Source organism: Solea senegalensis, linkage group LG16 (assembly GCF_019176455.1).
Source record: "Solea senegalensis isolate Sse05_10M linkage group LG16, IFAPA_SoseM_1, whole genome shotgun sequence".
NCBI classification, from domain to species: Eukaryota; Metazoa; Chordata; class Actinopteri; order Pleuronectiformes; family Soleidae; genus Solea; species Solea senegalensis.
In genome coordinates, this window is record NC_058036.1 from 8,712,157 (window position 1) to 8,736,893 (window position 24,737).

The 24,737-nt window shown below is 39.9% G+C and overlaps 1 protein-coding gene and 1 non-coding gene across 2 annotated transcripts; one reads left to right on the forward strand and one right to left on the reverse strand.

The window, feature by feature from the left end:
- Window positions 1-1,546: 1,546 nt before the first annotated feature.
- paplna (papilin a, proteoglycan-like sulfated glycoprotein) lies at window positions 1,547-24,476 on the reverse strand. Its single transcript, XM_044048121.1, has 27 exons — window positions 23,970-24,476; window positions 21,971-22,034; window positions 21,254-21,356; window positions 19,144-19,204; window positions 18,841-18,943; window positions 18,618-18,748; window positions 17,202-17,325; window positions 16,475-16,555; window positions 16,208-16,380; window positions 15,125-15,248; window positions 14,906-15,032; window positions 14,116-14,320; window positions 13,542-13,718; window positions 13,310-13,460; window positions 12,916-12,996; window positions 12,099-12,294; window positions 11,401-11,485; window positions 11,012-11,138; window positions 9,834-10,269; window positions 7,482-7,640; window positions 7,271-7,398; window positions 6,705-6,759; window positions 6,439-6,585; window positions 6,079-6,206; window positions 4,701-4,809; window positions 3,605-3,780; window positions 1,547-2,335 (listed from the first exon to the last, which is right to left on the reverse strand). The coding sequence occupies exons 2-27, from the start codon at window positions 22,026-22,028 to the stop codon at window positions 2,169-2,171; spliced, it is 3,612 nt and encodes a 1,203-aa protein (XP_043904056.1). The 5' UTR covers window positions 22,029-22,034; window positions 23,970-24,476; the 3' UTR covers window positions 1,547-2,168.
- trnav-aac lies at window positions 17,677-17,749 on the forward strand. Its single transcript has one exon. It is a non-coding gene; the product is annotated as a tRNA-Val (tRNA).
- Window positions 24,477-24,737: the final 261 nt, after the last annotated feature.

A 24,737-nucleotide genomic window follows, 5' to 3' on the forward strand; every position in this document is an offset into this window, starting at 1 on the left:
ATGTCTTTAATGCTGCTGCGGCTGTAATCTTTTCTTTTTTATTGTAAAGCACATATATATATATATATATAAATAGAAATAAACAAGTTTACAGCTTTTCCGAGACATTCGTTCTCTTGGGGGAAAGTTGTAGTTTTTAATTTGTAGATGTAGTTTTTAATCCCCTCTGTCTCTTTTTTATCCAATGTGTTTGGTTTCCTGACAAAAACAAATGGAGGACCTATGGCGTTTGTAATGTCAACGGAATAAACAATTAAACAAAAGAGAAATGGATGCAGGTGATAAAAGAACACAGTTCTGGAAAATGAAATATGATTCATTACTGAAAATACTTGGGTATAAGCACCTGTTGTCTCATATCCGTGTAATTTATGTGAAAATATACAATTAAAGGACAAAAAAAGAAGCTAAAGAATATTCCGTTAGATTGATTTCTTAGAACTCCTGAATTTGTTTTATACTTATTTGTCTACATGTTGATTTTACACTTATATAAAGAAAAACGTATTATGTATTTCTTTCCTTTGTGTTTCACTTTATTCGTATGAAAAGTGCTTAACAAATAAAGATCGCTTTACTGATTTGGGCTGAAACTCATTTTCCTTTTTCATTATTATTTGTATGAAAATGCAGAAATGGTATAAAACGTTGAAAGTTCTATATAAAAAAAAAACATTAAAACTCATGGTAACACTTTACCATACATTATTTATTCATATACAGCTGCTGTTAATGTCCATAATAACTGTTTCGCAACTGATTTAAATAAATGGAAATGTCTTTCCTTAAAGGTAATCTGTAACAGTTGACAGTTTCACTTAACTCTTTTATATTTATTATTGTTATTGCTGCTCCTCCTTATCCTTTTTGTAAAGTGTAAAACAAAGCATCACTTAACTTTGACTTAAGTGCTTTGGTTGTGTTACCATTACTTTGAAAAACGCATCAATTAACACCTTAATTAACCTGAATATCATTAAAGTTCGTAGTTAAAACACTTAAAACAGGATTTACTAATGTTGTGAAGTGTTAACAAACTCAGTAATTGTCAAAATAGAACCAGTCCAAGTCAACGTTTGTGTTTGTGTTGTGTGAAGAAAGCACAAAGCGGAGGGTTTGAAAGTGTGCAGAGGAGCAGAGAGCGACAGCGGAGCAGCGGATGTGGTCACAGAGCGCATCCTGCACAACGTTCTCTGAAACGACACAAGTGCAAAACCACAGCCTGCGTCTCTCAGGACGCACCTGCAGCTCTGCACCGACCCACAATCACACATTCACACATTCACACAGTCACACACAGTCACACACAGTCAGCTCTGGGCAAAACAGCTGAGGAAACTTCCATTTCTGTGTCAACTGAAGCTTTTTTTATGACACACAGCAGCTGCTCAGAAACATGCTTTTAAAAAGCAGGACAGATGTGTATAATATGTACTTTGTTGCACATAAATACAGAAAATATCTGAGCTAGAGCCGCAACGACTGCTATATTACTAAATGAATCAGCTGTTAATCAACTATTTTGATATTTCTTTGCTCCATGTAACAAAGAAATCATTTGATTTGTGATGTGTTTGTGTGTTTGTGATTGTTGCTGCCTTATAAATAAACACTATTAGTTCATTGACATCATTGATGCAGCGTGTAAAACAAGTGTACAATCACCTGGAGCTGTCGCTTAGCTTTAGCTTGTCTTTACAGTGGCCCACAATGGACAAACTTAACCTTAACGTGCGTCATCATGTTTAGTGACAAACCTGTGGCACCAAGTGTTTTGTTTTTAATCAAAATATGACTTTATTATAAAATAATAAAGGTTCAAAATAAAAGCACAATCTGCTCAGAGCTCGTTGTACGTCACAGAATCAGCGACAAGCAGAGGAATCCTTTCCTGATAGACGATCCTTTCAGAATAAAAGCCCTTTGATTCTCTTAAAAACAGAGAACCTACAGTAGGTCAGAGAGCAATAAGTTAATTTTAAACGGTGAGACAGAAAAACGCCGCCTCAGTACTAACATTTAAAGGCACGATACTTCACATATTTATCTACACCAGCAGTCCATTTCCTGTGTTCTTAGTGCTTTTGGCAAAAGCAGCAGTTCAGAGTTTTTTGGTTTTGTTTTTTGTTTTTTGTTTTTGTGTGTAACACTCTGCGACATTTAGGCCTTTAGCCCAGCCGCTCAAACCTGTCACTCTTCCTTTTCCGGGAATGTCTGGTGCAGCTGGCACAGCAGAAGCTGGAGTAGTACGTGTTGGAGCAAAGTCGGGCGTAAACTATCAGCTCACAGTTGGCGAGATCGGGCTGGTCCACGCAGTCAGGCGACACGTCCTCACCTGCCACGACAGCAGCAAAAAACACAAGCTCATGTCATTCTGTACATTGTACATACTTATATATATATATATACATATATGTATATATTATATACATATATATGTATATATGTGTATATATATATACGTATGTATATATATATGAATATATTATATACATATATATGTATATATGTATGTATGTATGTGTGTGTACAGTACTGTGCAAAGGTTTTAGGCCACCATTAGATTTGTTGTTTTAACAATGCTACGGCATTGACAATAGAGCATAATTACTTCTATTTCACTTTACTGGAACACATCCAGAAAATATGTTTGAAAATATGTATGTATATATATATATATATATATATATATATATATATATATATATTTATATCTATATATATATATATATATATATATATATATATATATATATACATATATACATACACACATATATACATATATGCACATATATATGTATATATCTGTAAATATATGTATATATGTGTATATATATATACAGATATAGAGTATATATCTATACACCAACTCTACTAACTTCCAGTCAGTTGGTGCTAAGGGGAAATTTATTAAGGTAACGTTAGTGATTAAATCAGCTCGACTTGACTCAGTTTGGTATCACCCACACGTTGTTTTCCAGTACTTCATAGAACCTCCTCAACGTGGGCGGGATGGTTATAGCACGACTGCATGAAACTCCTGTGACGCTGTTTCATACGTGACACAAACTAGAGACGAGCGAAGCAGTCGTTTCCAGTGTAAGTGAATCATTAGAATCGGTTCATTAAAAAGAGTAGTTCAGTTTTTCGTCTGAACAGGCTGAGAGTCGGCTCACGATCGCCGGCTTTCAGCAGTGCTGTCGCTAAATACACCACAGTCTTCCGTTAAATATTGAGATTTTAGACATTTCCTTGCTCAATATTGGAGAATAACGCATGTTTTCAGGATTTTTAAGTCTTTTTAACTGATCTACGGTTCGGCATTGTTCGCTTTGATTCTTGTGTCGGACCGTCGCGCTAATGACTCTTCCTGTGATGACACTCTCTGACCAATCAGTCTGTTGACGTCACATTTTAGTACGGGCTCTGCTCGGGTACCACGTACTATCCCTAATGGAAAAGCCGAGTCGTGCTGGAACTGTATCGTGAAAAAAGCACCAATTGTCTCTTAGAACTCAACATGACTTAACATGAAAAAGTCGCCGACCGAGTAAATGTGCTGTCCCCGAAAGTTACAAACGCGTGGTACGATCATCCTCACCTTGCTGCGTGTCTTTAATGACCTTCACTTCAGCCGTGGCGCTGACTGAGTAGATGCCGGTGTACGCGTTACACGTGTACGTGCCCTCATCGGACGGCTTCACATTGTTCAGGATCAGACTGCCGTCAGGTGACAGCACCACATCGCGACCGTCCGGGCGCACCAGGACGCCATTTCTGTCCAAATGAGAATTTAGTCAGTTAGAAGTGCCTGTGATCTGTGTAGAAGAGAGTTTCTCTCTTTAAGGTTCATTAGAATTCAATCAATCAGACTTTATTTATGTGATATGTATTTAAATATAAATTGTCTTACACAATAAAAAACCCTCATACACAGACAGAGACACACACACACATACACATACAGACACGCCAGGTTAACAGTTACAGGAAGAAAAGATGAAAGAAGACAAAACTGTCAGGAAACACACTGAGGTCAGATAAAAATAACACCAATGAACGGATCAAACAAAAAAGTGTCAAAATACATTACAACGAAAAGGTAGAATACTCGGTCTTTCTGATCATGTAAGTCTTATTTTAAATTTAAAAGGGACATTTTGTATTTTGAAAGCCAATTATCAACCCAATATCTTTCAAATAAAAAAATAGACCCTTTGTTTATCCTATTTGTGTCAGTTCAACAGTTGATAAATATCCTCTTTTTTTTTCAAATTGTTTTTCAGTTTAAACGCGTGAATAAACTGCACATGGAAACATTTCAGAGTAGATCAGCCCCCTCCTTCCCTTCACAGCCTCCTCACCCACATCCTCCACATCTACATAAAAAACAACAGTACACAAACAGACACATAAAAATAGAGCTAGGCTCACTGGATGTTTTCAAATGAACTTTAACTCAACTAATTCACTACTTTCATTGTTCTGTCGCCTGTATAACTTTTAGATGAATATGATATTTTCTATTTTCTCTCTTATAGAGATCTCAACTTATCATTCCTGGTTAAATAATAGAAAAAGACCTTTTAAATGTAAATATCTTCATTTGAAAACAAACTCTGTAAGTGTTGTTCCTGCTGCTCTCAGGTTTATTAATCATCATCAGGTCTAAAAAAGGATGAAGAATCCTCTTTTACCTGGACCAGCCGATGTTAATGTTGTCTCCCGACACCACACAGGGCAGCAGAGCTGTGCTGCCTTCACCAACTTGGATGTTATTAGGAGCCGTCGTGATCTTCAGGTCGGCTGGACAATCAAAAAAAAAACTAAATTAATATTTATTCTCATTTTCTTTTCATTTTAAAACCTGTTTTCGTCTCAGTATCAGTTCAGTTTCCACTGGGTCCTATAAAACGAGTGATTTGCTGCCACCTCCTGGTGACTATTTGGAACTACAGCATACAACCAGGTGTGGTTACTGGGGTTCGGTCCATTTTAAAGTCATTCTTGTGAGTGAATAATGGAGTAACTGAGGCTTATTTCCCAAAGAGTCCAAACTGATTCTGTTGTACACAGTCAATATCTGTAAAGATATGATATGAGTCTATACCAGAGGTGTCAAACTCTAATGACCTGAGGGAACAATGAGCATGTAATCTGTAATCTGCATGTAATCTGGTCAAGAGGGGGAAAGAAAAAGTGTAAAAACACAACTGTTCAGTAGCAGGTGTGTCATGATGTCACAATAAAGATATTCATGATGATATTTCACAGAATTTCAATGTAAAAGTGCTTGTTTTGATACGGAACGATGTGTATTTCAGCGTAATGACATATTTATGACGCAGAATAAATCCATGAATATCAAAAACAGAGAAATAAATCGAAAACTAAGTCAATAACAACATGGACAGCTATAAGGCTTACAGCATTTATATGTAATAAATAATGTCATTTAATGTTGAAGGCAATACATTTAATACTGTGATCATTACAAGTGAATGTTTTATTATTACTATTACAAAAAATACTGCAAACATATTTAGTATTAAACTGTGTTTAAACACATGATATTAGGTGGTGGGCCGCGTGTACTCAATTGGGGGGGCCGCATATGGCCTGCGGGCCGCCAGTTTGACACCACTGCTCTATACTGTCAATACTAAAAATATGAAAAAGAACAAAATAATCTAAAAGATCTACAGCACTGCAGCTAAGGCACAAGGTGTTTTGTGTTTAAATTTCATTAACCAAACAAAACAAATCTATTATTAAATTATATATTAGTATTATTATTATTATGTTATATATTTTGGAAGGGGAAAACTTCCTATGGAACGTCTGAGTGAGGAAAAGGTTCCTCAAAATGATCATGTAAATTATTCAGTTTTAATATTTTATTTCGAGCAAAGAAACCTAAAAATATTCACATTTAAGATGCTAAAAAAATGAAGAAATCAAAGCATGTGTTTTAATTATCAGACCAATGAATCAGTTATTAAAAATAGTAAGTGATCCATCAGTGATGCCTGGTGTAGGGTTCTAAAACAACAGGCTGTTTTTAGTGAAACACACCTTGGACTTTGAGTTGCAGCTGCCTCTGCTCCAGCTGCTGCAGACTGGAGGCCGTACACGTGTAAACACCAGAGTCCTCAGACTTCAGACCGCTAACCACCAGGGTACCATCGGGATTCTGGGTAAACCTGCAACACACGAGGCAAGTCAGTTATCTGCTCTCACATGTGGAGCCTGTTGTTATTATGTCTGGAATAATGTTGTGTGGACCTTTGATAAATGACGTGGATATGTTTTAAATAACATGCTAAATTAAGCTGTACTTCATTTACCAAATATGGAAATGATATTAGGTGTTACAAAGACATTTTTGCATCAGGATTACAATCATGTGACTTTAAAAAGAAGAATGACACTTGCCTGGAGTGAGTGAGAGTGTGTCCATCTTTTGTCCACTGAATGCTGACTGACTGCAGAGCAGAGGGAGGGACAATGACACAGGGAATCCTCGCCGTCTGTCCTCCTCGCACTTCCAGCAAAGACGGACTTGAGCGGTCGATGCTGAACCTGAGAGGAAGAGTCACAGGAGGAAAGCAGAGCTGACGTCAGCAACATCACACACGAGAATTTGACCGAATATCTTTAATTCCTCCACTTTAAGGACAGACAGCAGAGATTCTTCTTACCGAGGGAAAGGACCGTCTCTGGGGAGTGAAGTGGGAATCAGCGGAGACGATCCCTCTATGACACAGAGATAGTGACACTGTCAGATTAACAGAAAGACTATTACTACACTACTGTGTATGTACTTTTATGTGACTAAATGTTCAATAACTTGAAAATGACTAAACCTTTACAGTGAAAGAAAAAGAACAACAACAAAAAAAAATCACTTGTGTCCTGAAAGTAATGCATTCATTAATATATGGTTGTTAGAACAATTCAATACAATAGGTTGGGGTTTTTTTTTCAATAAATTGTATAAAAAAAGTTGTTCAATTAATGTTAATTTAAATAAAATAAAAAATAAAAGGATCTAAGTGTAAGGTGAAATCAATGATTTGTCAATTACTGCATTATTTGACATTTTGATATCCAACTGATCAACTGAGGCTTTTTGAAATAATAAAATAAAGTTATCCGACTGCAGCATGTTCTGGTTTCTTTGTTTCTCTATGACAATAAACTTTTGAGTATTTAGGAGACGCCTGAAGACACTCTCTAACTAATGGACACAATTGTGAGACATTACCTGTGACAGAAAGGTAAATGTAGCGATGGTCTCGCGCACGTTCCCGCGTGGCCACGCACAGAAACCAACCAGAGTCCAGCTTCGTGAGTGGACCGACCAAAAGAGAGCCGTTGGGCTGCTGGTGATGCCTGAGGAAAACACTGATTAATATGTAAAAGCAGAAATATCCGTTCATTTAAACTGTGTGAGTGTGTGTGTGTGTGTGTCTGACCTGTGAGTGGACAGAGGAACTCCATCTCGTCTCCACTCCACGATGACAGTGGAGGACGGTGGTGGACTGACTCTGCACGGCAGCACCACAGTCTGACCCACCAACGCCTCCACTGTGGACGGGTCCGACTTATCAATGGTCACTTCTCCCAGAGTCAGACTGAGGAAACAGGAGGAGGAACAAGGAAGGAAAGAGGGAAGGAAAACAGACAAACAACGAGGAAAGAAAGAAAATGAGACGGGGAAGATGGTAAGGAAGAAGGAAGGAAGGGAAGATGAATACAAAGGAATTAAGAGAAGGGAAAGGAAAGGGAGAAGGGTGGAGGAAGAAAACAAGAAAGGAAGGAAGGGATAATAAATAGAAAATATAAAGAGAAAAGAAAGGAAAGGGAGAGAGAGAGATAAGGATGGGAAGAAGGGAGGCAAAAAGAATGAATGAATAAATAAGGGAAAAAAACAAATGAAGGGGACAGAGAAGACAGATAGAAAGAAAGGATGGAATAAAGAAAGGAATGGAAGAAGAAAAAACAGCAACGGGACATAAAGGAGGGAAGAAGGAAAGAAAGGAAAAGAAGGGTGGAAATAAAAAGTGAGGAAAATAATGATAAAGGGATTTGGAAAAGAAAGAAAGGCAAGAATAAAAGAGTTTGGAAAGACATGTCAACAAGAAAAATAGAAAGAGAGAAAAACAAAAGAAAGGTCACTTTATGTTCCACTGTTGGTTCTTTCATGAGTCGTCACCACAGCAGACATAAAGATCGGCCACAACATGGCTGCAGACGTTTGTCACTGAACGCTCAAGAGGGAAAAGACAGGGGAAGAAAATGACGACACACCAACACAAACAACAACGACACAGGACAATTTCAATGACACCAAACAGAACCCACAGAAGCAGCTCACCGCTAAGACAGAACCAGAGAGTGACCCACGAATGTTTGCACCCACACACAACACACAGACGACGACATGAAGCATCACAGCGGAACCTTTATTAGGTTTGACCTACACGGAGAACACGCCTGACACAGTCAGGTGAAACAATCGACACAAACAAACACCGAGACGGTCAACGTAAACTCTACACACACAGTGAAACAGAGGGAAAGGTCGCTGTGAGGTCACCAACATCTCCTGACATTAAAGGTAAAGGTAGAAAACAAAGCAGGCGTGACAGGGAGCACAGTGAGCGATGGGAAGCTACATAAAGAGCATGGTGCGTACAATAAAGCAAAGCACATTAAAGATATTCTGTTGCACAGAAAAAATATTAATATTTTTAGAGAGAAATTCAACCCCCGAGCAGGAAAACGATGATTGTTTGGTGTAGCAACCGAGCAGTGATTCTCAAAATGTGTCTCACAAGATCATTTAGAGAGTCGTCTAATGGGTGAAGAGGGGAAAATATAATATATATAATAAACATTTTAGACTGCGAATAGTTGTAAACGTCAACTTAGTAATGAAGGTTGTTGTTTATGTTTGAACGTAATCAAAAAAATAATCGTAAAACCAGATTCCATTACAAGCATCAGCCGGATTAATCTGATGAGAGGGTTATTAATCACTGCTCTGGAGTTCATTGCAACATGACCACAGTGAAGTAACAAGTTTAACCACAAAAACCTTTCAGCCTCGGAGACAAATTCCTCTTTAAGTTTGATCATTTTGTCTCAAAACCTTTAAAACCTTTGGCGTTTTACAATGGGATGTTTTTCATTTAACGGCTGATTTAACTGCAGACATTTAAACTCACAAATTCAATCATTCTCCTTCATTTCTTTTAGACTTCTGATGAATTATTTCAAAATGTTTGCGGTGTATTCCGGATCTGATTTGTCATGTCCTGGAAATCGAAGAAAGTATGATAACATAATGGCTCGACTCGGCACAGAGCGGTTATTTTGCATTTCCACTAACGATAGTACCTGGTACTTTTTTTTGTACCAATATTTAACAGAGGAGTCTGGTGTATTTAGCGACAGTCATCACAAATCCTGCCGCTGTATTTTAGTGTCAGACGGAGTCTGTGCTCCGATCAGGGAGGAAGTACTGAACAAATATTTTTATTTAACTGACTCCACGTTGACTAGGTACTATTTTGTAGTGGAAAAACAACCTAAACCATGCCGTGCCAAGGCGAGGCGAGCTGGGACCAGAGGTGGAAAAGGGGCTATAGTAACTTCATCATCAGAGATAATTAGTCTTTGTTTTGGGGGTTCAGTCTCCTTCAGCTCACTCTCTGGCTGCACTCAGAGCCAGAGTAAGGCAGAGTGGGGATTCTTCAGTGGGAATAAGCAGTGGTGGCAGGACTGGAGCAGGTACTGAGCTCCCGGTGTCCCCGGGCTCTTACCTCGCAGCTGGGCTGCTGTGCTGAGCGGCGGTGACGGATGAAGGCCGGCGTCCCCGAAGATAGATTCTAGCTCTGTGTGCATTGGTGGCAGCACTTGTTGCCTGTCTGCTGTTGCCTCTGGTCTGACCTCCCTGGACTGTGAAAACCCCCCCCATGTTGTGTGACCCTCCGGATGTGGATCCTCCTCTCGGGGTAGATTCTCTTCTAGGTGTTGGCTGTCCAGCAGGATCTACAGGCCTCGGGACCTGATGGCTCGGTGCAGGCACCTCACATGCCCTCTGACACTCGGCCCGGGTCATGAAGTTGTTGCTGTTGCCGTGGCAACTTCCATACCAGAAGTGAACACACTTGGAGGTGATGACGTTGTAGTGGTAGCGCGATATCCACTGGCTGCAGGAGCCGGCAGCACGAGGCAGGGAGCAGATGGAGCGCTCAACTACAGTAAAGAAACGGGGGGAGGTGAAGTTACAAGCATGAAATCTCTGCATCACAGTCTGAACTACAAATATCACTCAGCATGTTTCCATGCAGTTACCCCATTTACGCCATGAACCACTGTTCTTGTCCCAGTATACAAGTACAAGTATACAAGCAGGAACAAGGAACAGATTTAATAAATGAAGTGTGTCTGGTATTGTCACGATATCAGTAGAGCGGAAGCAATTAATGGATGAATCGATTATTAATCGACAACTATTTTGATAATCGATTCATCAGTTTAAAGCTTTTTCCGTGATTTAACACAAGATTTCCGATTGTTAAAGCTTCTTAAATGTGAGTATTTTCGTAATTTCTTTGCTCTGGATAACAAAGAAACCATTAAACATTAATAATTTTGGTTTGTGGACAAAACACGACATTTGAGAACATCATCATTTCCAGGTTTGAGGAACACCGATCAACATTTTTTAAGGTTTTTTGATATTTTATGGACCAAACAATTAGCCGATTAATCAAGAAAATAATCGACAGATTAATCTATTATGAAAATAATCGTTAGTTGCAGCCCTAGATATCAGTATTGGACAATATTGGCTTTAAATACATTACTGGATATCGGGAAACATACCAAGATCGCCTGATAAGGCTTATGACTACTGTAAATCAATCACATGACTGAACACTTTTTTTCGAGGAGGGTTTAAAAAATTAAAAAAACGATAAGAGAGTTCTCTTACTGTGGTTCGGTGGGTCAGGGCAGCCTTCTCCGTTGGGTCCTGCTGCAATCGAGGTGCGGTCGTAGCAGCAACCGTAGGTGGTGGTTCTGCACTGAACTGCATTCTCAGTGGGGAGAGAAGGAGCAACCTAAGGAAACATGTCAAAAAGAACCATAAAAAATCAGGAAATATAAAAGAAAATGTAAAATATCAGATTCACTCAGACCTTTTGGTCTATTTCGCTCTTTGACACTAAGGTTCATTAGTTGTCACATCATTACTTTCTTGTTGAAGAGTAAACAACAAAAGCGCCAGTCTTTGTCCACACATGAACATCGCTTTGTTTTTATTACTTTAAACTATTTAAAAACACTATGAAACTCAACATAAAACAAATAGCAGTTGCTTACAGTTGGTGCAAGGGCCACAAACTCTTCACATCCCTCCTTGTTGAGGCCCTGAGCAGCCGTCACACCGTCTTGGCAGCAGCCATAACTGATAATTAGGACAAAAAGACAAGAAGTACCAAGAAATTAAACAGTTTTTCCTGAAAGTTCTGCATAAAGTAAGTCTTTTTGTCTGCATTGGTAAATAAAATAGGACTGTGGCCTCATGGGAAGGTCTGAACACCTACAAAAGGAGAGAAGAACAGCTTGATTTTCAGGGCACTACCACGCCAGAAATCCCTACATGTGCCAGATCCAGCTACAATCATGATTACAACATGTAGTCTGACCTCAGCATAGCTTTCCTTTTTGTAAGAGAACCTCAACTTCAACCTGGTTGTTTGGTGGTAATTGCGGCGGTTGACTGTGGAACGACAACGAGAGAGAAACGAAAACTTCGACACCCACTAAGTTCCCTTCAAGAAAACCCCTTATTATGTTTTTGTCTACACTGAACTGGCATATTTCTGGCCCTGTGTGTGATTTTACAGCTTTACATAACCAGAGGCGTGACATGCAGCACCACACTTTCTGGTTGTCTCTTTTACACAGACATCTGGACTGCGTGGCATAATGGCACGACAACAATGTGTAAAAGGGGCTTCAGACTAAAACTGCCTCTATATGTGACCTCAACCACAGTGTAATGACAGGTTTGATACCTGGTCTGGATGCAGGCTGGCTGGGTCGGAATGGGAGCTGGGGCCAGTGGGCAGCCCAGACTCTCGGGACCTCCGGCTGAAGTGTGTCCGTCTGGACAGCAACCATAATAAGACTGGCTGCAGTGGAGAGCAGGGGCGGAGCTATGGGGGTCGTGGACCGTGTTGGTCTGGGTCGGGTCCGTCTCTGGTCTGCGGACTGGGATGAAAACAACATGGAGGGGAATTCACACACTGTAAATTTACACTAGACCCCACAGTCGACCTGTTTTAAAATAGAAAAGTGGACATAGCAATCGAGGAGTCTAAGCGTTTGTGCCTGAGGCCACACAGTCAGATTTCACACAAATCTCAAACACAAAAGAAACACAAGAAAAAACACAAAGAAACCATGTTTGTTTTCAGACAAAAAAAAGCACTGAAACACGACGTACACACATTAATCAGATAATAAGAAGTGAGGACACACAAGACCTCTGACACACGGCACACTTCATTGCCTCTGAAATATTTTAATCAGGCTGACAAAGTCCAGTGACCCCAGAAAACATGTCAATCAGGCCTGGGACAGAGGAGGAGGCCCAGAGGGCTGACTGGGACAAAGAGAATGGAGTGATGTTAGGGAGGAGGAGGAGGAGGAGGAAGGTACAGTCACACCTACTAACATTTTGATCGTAACGCTCTTGACAAAACCTTTGTTTGTTTGCTTAAGAACAAAGTCATTGGAAAGATTTCAAATTCCAAAAGTGGTTTATCCATCAACACACTGATTTAAAAGTCTTTCTTTTATTTTTTAGAAGCTGTAGAGTTGGACACTTACCTGTCGCGTGATCTGGCACATACGGCTGGAACACAGTCTGAGTGTTGTCATGACCGCGTGGGTCCTGGATGCTGGGGACAACTGCACACAGAACAAATACAAACCAATAACAGCTCAATTTATTATGGAGGTGAGTCGCTAAATTATATTGATGCAGGCTCAAACTATGATGACTGCTGTCTTCATCCATTTTTCCGTGTAATGAGATTACAAATTCATTCGTTTTACCCTGTAGTGACTTGAAATACTCATATAAAATGTTTTAATTTGAGCACAATTTGCGCGATTTGCAGTCATAAAAGTTAATCCTCCTGCAGGATTAAGAGAATGTTTAAAGTTTTTGGTGATTTTGACATATATTGGTTCAATTTAGGATCCAGTGTTGGTGACTGACCCTGTGGTCTGAAGCAGGCCTGTGGGTTGCAGCGCCCCACTGTGGAGGGTTTAGGGTGGGCGTCACACTGGTCCACAGGATACAGGTTCCTCTCTGGGTCTGAGCAGATCACCTGGCGCTCTCGAGAACCTGAGCCACAGCTCTTAGAACACTGCAGAGAAAATGAGATTGAATATTGACCTAAAACGACTGCACTGTGTTGTGTGTGTTCACTGTTGTCCGCCACACTCACCAGTCCCCACTCGCCAACGTGCCAGCTGATCTGTCTGGGACAGGCGGCCATCTCACAGGGTTGGACAGTAAGAGGACGGAGCAATTTCCTGCAGGACGCTTCCTCCAGCATCATCCCACCTGAACCCACACAGGTCACTTCTCTGGTCTGTTCACCTGAACCGCAGGTCACAGAGCACTGCGCACACACACACCCACACCCACAGAGATTTTCCCACACAGGATTTAAGAACCAACCTTTGGTCACAGCTGTTTATCACATAATATAACTTGTTTTAAGAGTGGCATGTTTTAAAAAGACATTTATGTAATTCGATGCTTTAATTTGTTATTTAAATGTGCCCTCATCTGGTGTTAATATAAAAACAATTTCATCTCATTTCAAACGATATTAAAAAGAAATATCCATTGAGACAAGATATGAAACAATCTATATTATATATATTATTATAAGACTTGTGTAGTAACTAAATACTCAGTTTTTATGTATTTGTTCTATTTCTAACTCTGACTGAGTGTTAACATACAGGCAGTTAACGATGATTATCACTCACACTGAAGCACAGTTCACTCACCGCACTCCAGTTGGTCACACGATACTCGGCACATCTGTGCATGTTGCAGGTCTGCAGAGATGGAGGGGCCTCGGTGTAGGCAGCACAAACGGCGTCCTCGACCACACGGGGCCCTGACGCATCGTGGGAGGTGCACTGCACGCTGCGCACCTGAGAGCCTCCACCACAGGTAACAGAGCAGAGATTCCACTCGCCGGTTTTCCAGCTTGGAAAATCAAGGATGAGAGACAGAAGACAGAAATCAGGGGTTGCACTTGTGGAGTTCTGTTGTTGGAAAGTGTGACATTCCAAAATCAAAAATGTGTTAATAAATGGGACAATAAATGTTTGATTATGATTAGTTGAGCACTATCTTGGAGCAGCATCAACACTAAACTAGGGCTGCAACAATTAGACAACTAATTGACTATTAATTGCTAACTATTTTATCAATTATTTTGATTGTGGATTAATAAGTTTGAGTGTTTTTAAATCAATTAAAACAAGTTTTTTCAGTTTCGTGTATGTGAAAATGTTCTGGTTTCTTTGCTCTATATGAAAAAAAAATTATTAAAACATATCTAAAGAAATAGGAGATCAGCAGTGATTAGTGAAATGAATGGTTCCAAACCTCAAATCCCAGTTATCTAAATCGAAATAATACGACTACAGGCCCGGGTTCACCTGATATCATAGGCCCTAGGTCTTTGTGTGGATACAGGTACGCCATCCTTTTACACAGTCATAAGTCATAACACACCAATACCAGTCAAAAACTGTTCTCAAAAAAACTGATTTGTCTGTAATTTACCTGTGGACCTCTGGGCATGGGTGGGGGTTACATGTGCGGTTGGACTGTGGCCTTGGCAGAGATGCACAGAGATGGTCAGAATAGGCTTCATTATCGATGGTGCAGAAGACCGACCGAGACTGGTAGCCTGATGAAGAAAAAGACGGGGAAATGAATTGTTTTAATCTTCAAGATGATTATACGGCTTCAAACAAAGAGATATGCGTATGATGATCTAACCTGAAGCACACTCTCTGCTGCAGGTCGACCAGGATCCAAAACTCCAGTAGTAGCCTTGTCTGGAGCGTCCATTAGGAAGGTAAAATTCATACTCCACCCCTTGGTTTGGCTCCTGGCTGATCAGCTGAGGATTGAAGGTTGTACATAAAGTTAAATAATCAACCATGAAATCATGACCAACCAGCTATGAGTACGTGTTCTTCACTTTCCATGTAAAATAATCTCGACTGAAAGAGACTGGGTTGGAAACTACAGTGTTTTCATATGAAATTGCAGAATTTCTTCCAGCTTCATACATAACATTTGTGTGTATATGTTTTGAATGCTTAGAATTAAATTAAATGCATCCAACATAATGGAAATGTCTGGTTTGTTTTACAGTAATGGCTGTAAAGATAGAAATAATGTAGTATAAAGAAAATATGCTCCTATCTTTTTTATTTGTATATTGGTTGTGTTCATTTGACAGTATTACAAAATGAGTCCCCAAACTAAACTGGATGATTGCATGATTCTGGAAAAAATGTGAATCACGATTGTATTACTTATAATTGAGATCATGACTCTCTGGCACAATTTTTTTTACAGATCTAAATGTTTATTGCACTTGTGAACTAAAGATTAGAAATATTCAATTAGGCATTGACAAGTGCTAAACAGTGTGACTTATTTAGGCATAGCCATGCATAATAGGCTTATTTTTATTGTTGTTATTATTATTGTAGTGGCATGTGGTGTGTTTCCACTAGCTCCACTAGCTTGTGCCTTCGGTTTGAGGCACAAGACTCAAACCGAACAATGCCGAACTGTGGATCAGTTAAAAAGACTTAACCATACTGAAAATGTGGGTTAATCTCCAACATTTAGCAAGGAAATGTCTAAAATCTTATCATTTAACAAATAGGAAAATAGAATTGTTTATTTGCGATTAAGCTCGTGAAATAAAATGCAGAAGAATCATTGTCATTTTGAAATGAGATCGCATGTAGTTTTTACCGATGTATCATGCAGCCCTATTTTACAGCATTTTATACTGTGGCGTGTGACGAGTTAAATCTTTGTCAGAAAAAAGTGTGATCTTACCTCAACAACAAGAGGTTCAGTGGTCGGACCGCGGCCGATGATGGTTTCAGGCACGTTGTCGCCCTCAGCACCACGTTGGTAGTACAACATGGTGCCAGCAATCGGTGTTGCCCTAGAAAACTCAATTACCCAGTGGCCATTGAGGTAGTACTCCCCACGCAGGTTCTTGATAGCTGAAGATGCAGAAATGTTTCACATTTATATGGTACAATTCTGTACAAAGTATGAAATAAACAAGTTTTCTGATTCGTAAGTCGACACTCTTACCGATGTAGTTGCGCGTGGCCACTGTTTCTCTGATGCTGATGGTGGTGGCTCCAACAGGGATGACGAACATCTGGTTGTAGCCTGGGATGAAAAGTTAACGCAAGGGTTTCACGCAACAGAAACAAAAAAAAACCTGCAGTCAGAGCTGATCTAAACAAGCCTGCCTACTTCTCAATAATGCAGTTGTATAGAAATTGGCTTCACCTACAGGACAGATGTGGTGAATGGAGCTAAACTGCTAAAATAGTCATTACATCTGCTTTTGGAGAAAAAGGCCAAATATATATATTCTAATATATAATATATTCTAATTTTGAAAGATTCGATTATTTGAATTTAAATAAATTAACACTGCTATCCCTATGTTTCAGGGGCCACATGGTGACATGCAATATTGGAATTCAATTTGGAGTAAATTGGAGACTTAAAATAAACTGCGGGTGTGAATGAAAGAGTGGATGGTAGTTTGTCTGTCCCTGTGATGGACTGGCAAGCTGTCCAGGGTGAGCCCTGCCTATCGCCCTATGTCAGCTGAAATTGGCATAGCAGCCCCCACGACCCTCCGGTGGAGGACAAAGCGGTAGAAGATGGATGGATTTTTTCAATTTTGCCATTAAGTGTATTGTGATGCTTGATGTTATTTTACTGGGTAAGATATCACGTTCCTGTCAGAGGTTTCTGGTTCGTCAGTGAAAGGAAAGTCTGTGATCAAATATGTCTATCGTACCAGTTGGCAGGTCTCGTACAGAAAAGCTGTTCTTGACGCTGTAGCAGGACTGTCCGCTGCCCCCACACTGCAGGCAGGGGTCTTCCTGCTGAGAAGACTCCAACATGTTGTCACAGCCCAGACGCTGGAGAAGGAAAAGTTGCAGATGTGAACTTTTTGTTTAGTCTCATTCATGGGCAGTGTTGGTCAAGCTACTTGCTACAAGCTACTAATTATATTCTTTCTGCTAATTCAATTACTGCCCATCAGTGTTCATGGTTCAAAACTGGATTTTTTTACCCAACAACAATCGGGTGTAACATGTCTTCTACCAGTGGGGAACCTTCAGGACCTTCTACACCTTCAGAGAAGACCCAACATTAATTCTGGACCAAAATATATACCCTATGTCCATAGAGAAAGGACTCCTTTTGGAGCTCAAGTCAAAGGACAAACTTTACGAACCTGCCATCGTAGGAACATTCAGCAGTCACCAGTTTCCGTAGTGTAGTGGTTATCACGTTCGCCTAACACGCGAAAGGTCCCCGGTTCGAGACCGGGCGGAAACACATGTGAAATTTTTCCGCACTTCTCCGCTCCAGATTAAGTGAACAGTTGTTGTAGGATTTAAAATTGTGGATTATCTTTGTGCTCTACTGAAATAATCGCACGCCAGACACAGTACTGGACAGACACAGTACCAGACAGGATTGTATGGGAGCTTTGGTACTGATGTCCATAGACAAACGACTTATTTTGGAGCTCAAGTCAAAAGACAAACTTTACGACACTGCCATCGCCCACTTCACAAGGAAAGACCGATGAATGGATTTGTTTTCATGTAAGGTAGGCCTATGTTGTAAGCCACATCAAGGGCGTCACTTTTGTCACTTTCACAAAAATAGTCTTTGTATTACCAGCTTGAATTTATTTGTTTGTATGGTTTGTTGTGCGCCGTGATTTCATAGCGCTGTCCATGGTGATGAAATGAGCGCCGGTGTCAGCAGTGTCACGGGGTGACCTCATTTTATATTTCCAGATTTTGGCTATGTTTGCACTGAGTATGTTTATTTAATTTCAACTATGTAGCCATAATGGTCTCCAGTTTTATGAAGTTCATGTTGAGAATGTATCGTGTTGCGGGGAATGTTATTGATGTTATGGTCTATTTGTTTACATCCTTGTCATCGTTAATTAAAGAATTGCAATTGCTTTCAATGAATCATACTGTTGCTTTTTTTCCGCGATTATTTATTTTCTCTGCAAAGATGGCTGAGGTGAAGGCCCAGATGTAGTGCTCACAGTTCGCCACTGTCTTCCACCATACCAAACATGGAGAGTGAAACAATAACTTTGAAAAAGACAATTCTTGAGAGCAGAGTGGAGGTGAGACGGCTGTTAATGTTTTCTTCAGCAGTTTTTTTTTTCATGTCCTACCTTGCAGACTCCGCCCACACAAACGTCCCTCCGTCCTGGGTGACACGGTGTACCATCGACCACAGTGCTGCGGTGGCGATAGTAAAAGTTCTCTCCTCTTGGCATACAGTTCAGCTCACAGGGGTTCTCAGCTGTCAGGTATGAGAATTTCTCATGAGTTAATATGACCACCTAACATCAATATTTGGCCAGTCAAACCCATGCACTCCACTTAGCTTCTGACCTCCATAATATGGCAGCCACTTGTAGCGTTTGCCCTGGAAGTCTATGCCATCAAACTGAGAGCACTGCTCTTCACGGAAATCCTTGGATCCCTCTGGACAGTCCTGAGGGGAACAGTGAGAGTCAATTCAGTGCAAAAACCTCCAGTAAAACATTTAATAAACAGGACTAGTGAAAAATATTATATCTGGATTGTGTCAGCAGATATTTATATATTTACAGATGATACCTTAATCTATGTTCATACTGATCTCATTCAACTATAAGCACGTTCACCAGCCAAAAATACGTTTTGTTTGCACACCTGGATGCTGCAGGAGCTATAGGACTTCTCTGGCCCAACACAGTTGTGTCCTCCATCAGTCCTGTAATGTAGAAGAAGATGGAGCGTGATTGAAACACGCTTTATTACATAGATGATCTAGATAAAGACACAGTAAATCACACATGCTATTTAAGTTCTGGTGTTTCATACAAAGCGAGCAAGGAGGGCAATGATAATGGTAGCAGTGGAGACAGGAATATAGCAAAAAGTGACTGAATGACAGTTAACAGCAGCTAGTGCTATTGCCTCACAGCAAGAGGGTCACCAGTTCAAAAACCTTTCTGTGTGGAGTTTGCATGAGGACAAAGCGGTAGACAATGACTGAGTGAATAACCATACGGAGACATTACAAGTTTTCCTAGATTCATCCCTGTGATACAGAAGCTGGTAATGATTTGATGAAATGCATACAAACTGTCTGAGAATTCATAAACACCCAGTTTCAGCTCTGACATCAAATAGCATTCCTACTTAATCTGTGCCTATAAAAAAAAAAACTCAGACTCAACAGCAACTCTGATGAACCCAAACATGCATGACTGTGAACCTTGTAACAACAGGTTGTTGTTTTGCTGCCTTCCCTTCCAGCCATGCTGATAAGTCACCTGCCCTTCAGCCTCAACACAAGACACGCTCCTGTCTGCGGAGCTAAAACTGAAACTAAAACATGTCCAAACATCCACTCCTCAACTTTTCACCCAGGAACTTAAAAAATCTGCTTCATCAAAAAGTCATATACTTACGGGAAGTGTGTGTGGGACCAAAATGACCACCCCAATTTACAGACGATCACTCGTTTTGAAATATGAGTCATTTTGATGACAGTCTGGTAAGTTGATGATTCAGCCAGTCAAATTATGATATTTAAAAGGTGTAATTCAGAGAAAGAAGACATGACAGTGTTTATCAAGTTCAGCAGCATTGGGCATGACTTCTTACAACTTACTCATCATTTCATGGGATGAGGACACTCAATAACAGGCTGTCTGTCTGACTCACTGACTGGCTGCATGGACATGTTGAAAACCAACATCAAACATTGCTTTTCTAAGAGCTTCATACTTTCTCAATATAATGTTTCACACTTTCAATGTGAAAAAACTATTTTGAGCCCGCGTGAATGCATTAAAATATGAAATAAGAAATCAGAAAACTGTTCAGACATGTTGGGGAAACATGTTCTATCTGGCGGTCCTATTTCATCCAAAACTAATCAAACTCTAAGTTGTTCTCTACGCCCAGCTTCTCCCCGTGCTCAGCATTTTCAAACTGTAAACACAGAACGTGAATGATGATGTTTAGCACCTTTAATTAGACATTCTGGGCAGTGGTGGAAAGTGACTGCACTTCTGAGTATTTTATTCAAATATTTACATTATATTCTATAAAATACTTCTTCTTTTTAATATTTCAAACGGAGATATGGTATTTTTTCTACAGGATACACATATTTTTTTTTTGTAAAAGCTATTGTCACAGTTATTCAACATTTCACAATAAAACCAAGGACCAGCTGAAAAGATGAACACACTTTGGGTGGCAGAACCTGAGATTGAGAACCACTGAACCGATAGTAGTGACAGTGTGGCTCAATTTCAAGCAGCTACAAAAACAATCTGTCCTATAAAGTGAGACACATTTCAAACAAACCACAGAATGGCGAGAAACCATTTTCAAAAAAAACAACAACGATATACTTCTGCAGCAAAGTAAAAGCATGAAGTTATGTAAAAAAATTTCAGGCAGATAGAAATGTTTACTCTCTTTCGCAGCTGATGGCCAACACCCAGTGATGAGAAGCCCTTTAAAAGGTTCCTCCCTGCCTACAGTCTGTTTTGGAGGCAAGACCATGTCCAGTGACTTCAAGGCATTCTTTTACAATCAAGATACAGTCTGTGCCAGTCAACCTCACAATTAACTTTATTCAGAGAGGAAAGAAATAGAGTGTGTGAGTTTGGGGGCCTCACAAAGGGCAGCGCTTCTAACAGTGAGTCCAACTGTGAGTTAAAGTGCAGTGTGTGTGTGTGTGTGTGTGTGTGTATTTATAAATGTAGATAAACACAGATGACCCTAAAAGCAGGAGTTTTACCTGTGAGTGATACAACGTCTGGTTCTCATGGTCACTCCGCTGCCACAGCTACGGCTGCATTCTCCATAAGGAGCCCACGAGTCCCAGTAATCCATACTGGAAAAACACACCAGCAAAGAAATCAACAAGAACATTTGTTATCATGTCATTTTCTTTGCTTTCCTTTTAAAGGAAACACTGGAGGCTGATTAAATGGTTTCAGCAGATCATTTATCCTAAATCATGTGTTAGCACATGAAACATTCATTTCATAATCTATAACCTACAATCCCGTTTCAGTTCCTTGAGTTTACTCTTAATCTGGACAACTATGTTCTCCATTAATCATTAATACAACATCAGAACAAATGATGAAGATGATGTCATTAAACTAAACATTTACAAAACATTCTTCTGACAAGGAATTCACAAACTCCTTCCAATCCATTTCAGAAGCTGTAGTTGCTTAGAAAACAACTCTTGTAAGTCATTTTTTATCCAGTGCTTGAACATGACTCAAGATTATTGTATGAAACAGATTTGAGAGTTGTTTATTCATTCTCTGTTGATCAACAGATTGATTATTTAGTTAAAGTTCAAGCTCTATATCAAACCAAAGTTAGTGTACAAACTACACAGACTCAAAAGAGACAAAGAAAAAAAGTAGATGTTTTGAAAAATGGCAGAGTTCTGAAAAGACGTGGACTTGTATTAATTCTTGGATCCAATGAGAGTTTACCATGAGCGCCGGAGCCAAGAGCAGCTGAAGGATTACCAGAGGCAGGAGAATCTTCATTGTTGCCTGGAAATGAAATAGAAACTCCGAGTTATTCACTGTGACTAATAAAGGCTAGTAAACGTTGAGCAACTTTTTTTCGGAAACAAGCCAGGACGAGAGTCGGGGCAATGACACATGCCAACAAATACAATACCATTGAACGGGGGCAGAAAGAACCTGAACAAAACAACAGGATTAAGAAACATAGATAATCAGATTTGGTTTTAGTAAAGTGGCTATAAACATCTGCCCCGCAGTGTTCTGTTCCCTAAAACATGCCCAAGTGTATAAATCAATGTGTAGTAATGTTTTACAAAAAATATTTGAGCACTTATCATCAAACTGAACATACTTGATAACTGATACAAGAGTTTATCCTGTGGTTTGGTTTGCAGCCACCAGCCACAGCAGCTGGATCTGCATCTGTGGCTGCGCTAAGGGAAAACATAAAATTCATATTCCAGTAGCTTAAATGTTTAAATTTGTTAAATTTGTTTGTGTGACACTAAACTAAATATCATAAACCATTTGAGCACAGCAAATTAGAAGCCAGTTTTTAACATCATTTTAAGCTTTTGTTTTTCCAAGCAAAATGGAGGCTTTCCTGCAGGGTGGGGGGGTAAGCTGGAGCTACCGAACTACCTCTGACCCATTTGCCATGTCCACAAAATAAACACCCCCCAGCACCTGCAGCTGTAAATGCCCCATAGCAAACACAGGGTTAATGATGTCAGAGCAGAGTGAAGAGATGACAGACAGTCAGCATGTCTGATCTGGCTCTCACTAAAACAAACATTCATGTTGGGGGTAATCTGAGTCTGCTCTCGGATTATCTGCGCCAAGCAATCACAACAAGTCTCCCACCTGATCGCTAGGAATGCCTCCATCCTTATTTTCATTCATGCTGACAGGTAAATCTTTAATAAATGAAATAAAGCTGCATATCATGCTTTTCCAGAAGATACATACTGATATAACATCATATGTTTTATAGCAACACACCAAAAACCCAATTAGCAATCATACAAAGCAGCGAAAAACAGCAAAAGCAGATGTTCCAGAAGCTGGAGCCAGTGAATGAATTAAAATGATGAACAGCCTAAATGAATCATGGCATGAACAGTGAACATTAGAAAAGGACATTGTTAAGGACTATGATAATGATATTCTAGATCTGGACTATTAACAGCTGATGTGTTGAATCGCTCCCACTGAGATTTTCTGTATCACTTCCTTATTATCACAGCAGCTCACAAAGCCTGTAGCCTCAGGGCGTACAAGCTTTTATCCACCCAAATTTACAATTATTCATCATTTAGTCACTGAGGGCAAGCAGTGTCTTGTGTCCTGTATGTGAGGCATGACTGCAGCTTCTGGAAAAATCGATCAATGGATTTATATAATGTGCATATATTTATAAATACTCAGTGAACCATGTGTTGTTATTGTGTCTGTCTTTTCTCCCCTAACATGTCTGTTTGGCTCTATTCATCCTGGTTTAGACCTGCAACAATCAACCAATTAGTGGTCATAATATTTTGACAACTCATCATATGATTTCAGCTTCTTCAAACATTGTATTTGTTAGAAAAACATGATCAAATAAAATATGTATATAATGTTCCTGATATCATACATCCCTATTTCTGATTTATTTGCTCCTTGATGAAAGTAAACTGAATATTCTCCATTTGCGTATGAATCGGGATGGCTGAGGGTGTCATTATTAGGTTTAAAGTAAATAAGTTGCTGCCCTACAGTTAATTAAACCAATATTTTAACTGGTATATCGTGAATATTGTTATGAGCAGCACACGCACACAAAGACTAAACTTGATCTAAACATGTTTTCATTCTTTTATTTTAAAACATCCGTTTTAAAATGAAAAAGGTATAGGACAAGTTTAAAAGCTTGAACTATGTGTCAAGTGACATACGAGAAAACGTGCTTCTCCTCACCCTGTTCAAACGCGCTGTCTTTCCTGCAGAATCAAACCGCTGGTGGTCGAAGCGGTGCAACAATCTGTCTCCGGTGCAGATGTGTCTGACAACGTGCAGCAGAGTCGTGGATGTATGAGGCCGGTTGTCGCTCTGGTCCTCTTTGTCTCTCCCTCTCTTTCTCCCCCTCCTATGTCCTGTCTCGCGTCCAACAGGAAACACACAGAGACAAGAGGAAGCGCTGCTGGTTAAAAACTCTCCACCGCGCTTTTTAACCAACGCGCCTGTAGCTCCTGTCACGGCCCCTCCTGCTTACGACGCTCTGTAATTTCACACAGTAAAAATAACAGCCAGTTATTCGGCGTGTTCGTTTATTGTGAGCTCCACAAGCGCAGGTCTCACATGAGGGTCTTGAGAAGTTTATTTGCGGTGGCAGACACGCCATGGTCATGAGCTTTCTCCGTACCAAGCGTCCATGTAATGCCAGGGTAATCAGCCACAGACGTCTCCCTGCTGGAGACTTTCTGGGTCTAATGTAAACGTTTGTCTGAAAATGGCTCCCAAATGTTACTTCACTGTACAGTTATGCCCCCACACGTTCAATTAACCCTTGTGTTTTGTTAAGAAATCTTATTAAAATGTGCTTTTATTGTCTTCTGACCAAAATAATTTGCATGTACAACTTTGGTTATTGTACAAAATGAGATATTTCATGATTGACTTACACATGAATGGCGAAAGTCACGTCGTTCTAAGAGTAAAAATTGAATTACGTACAACAGTGACTTC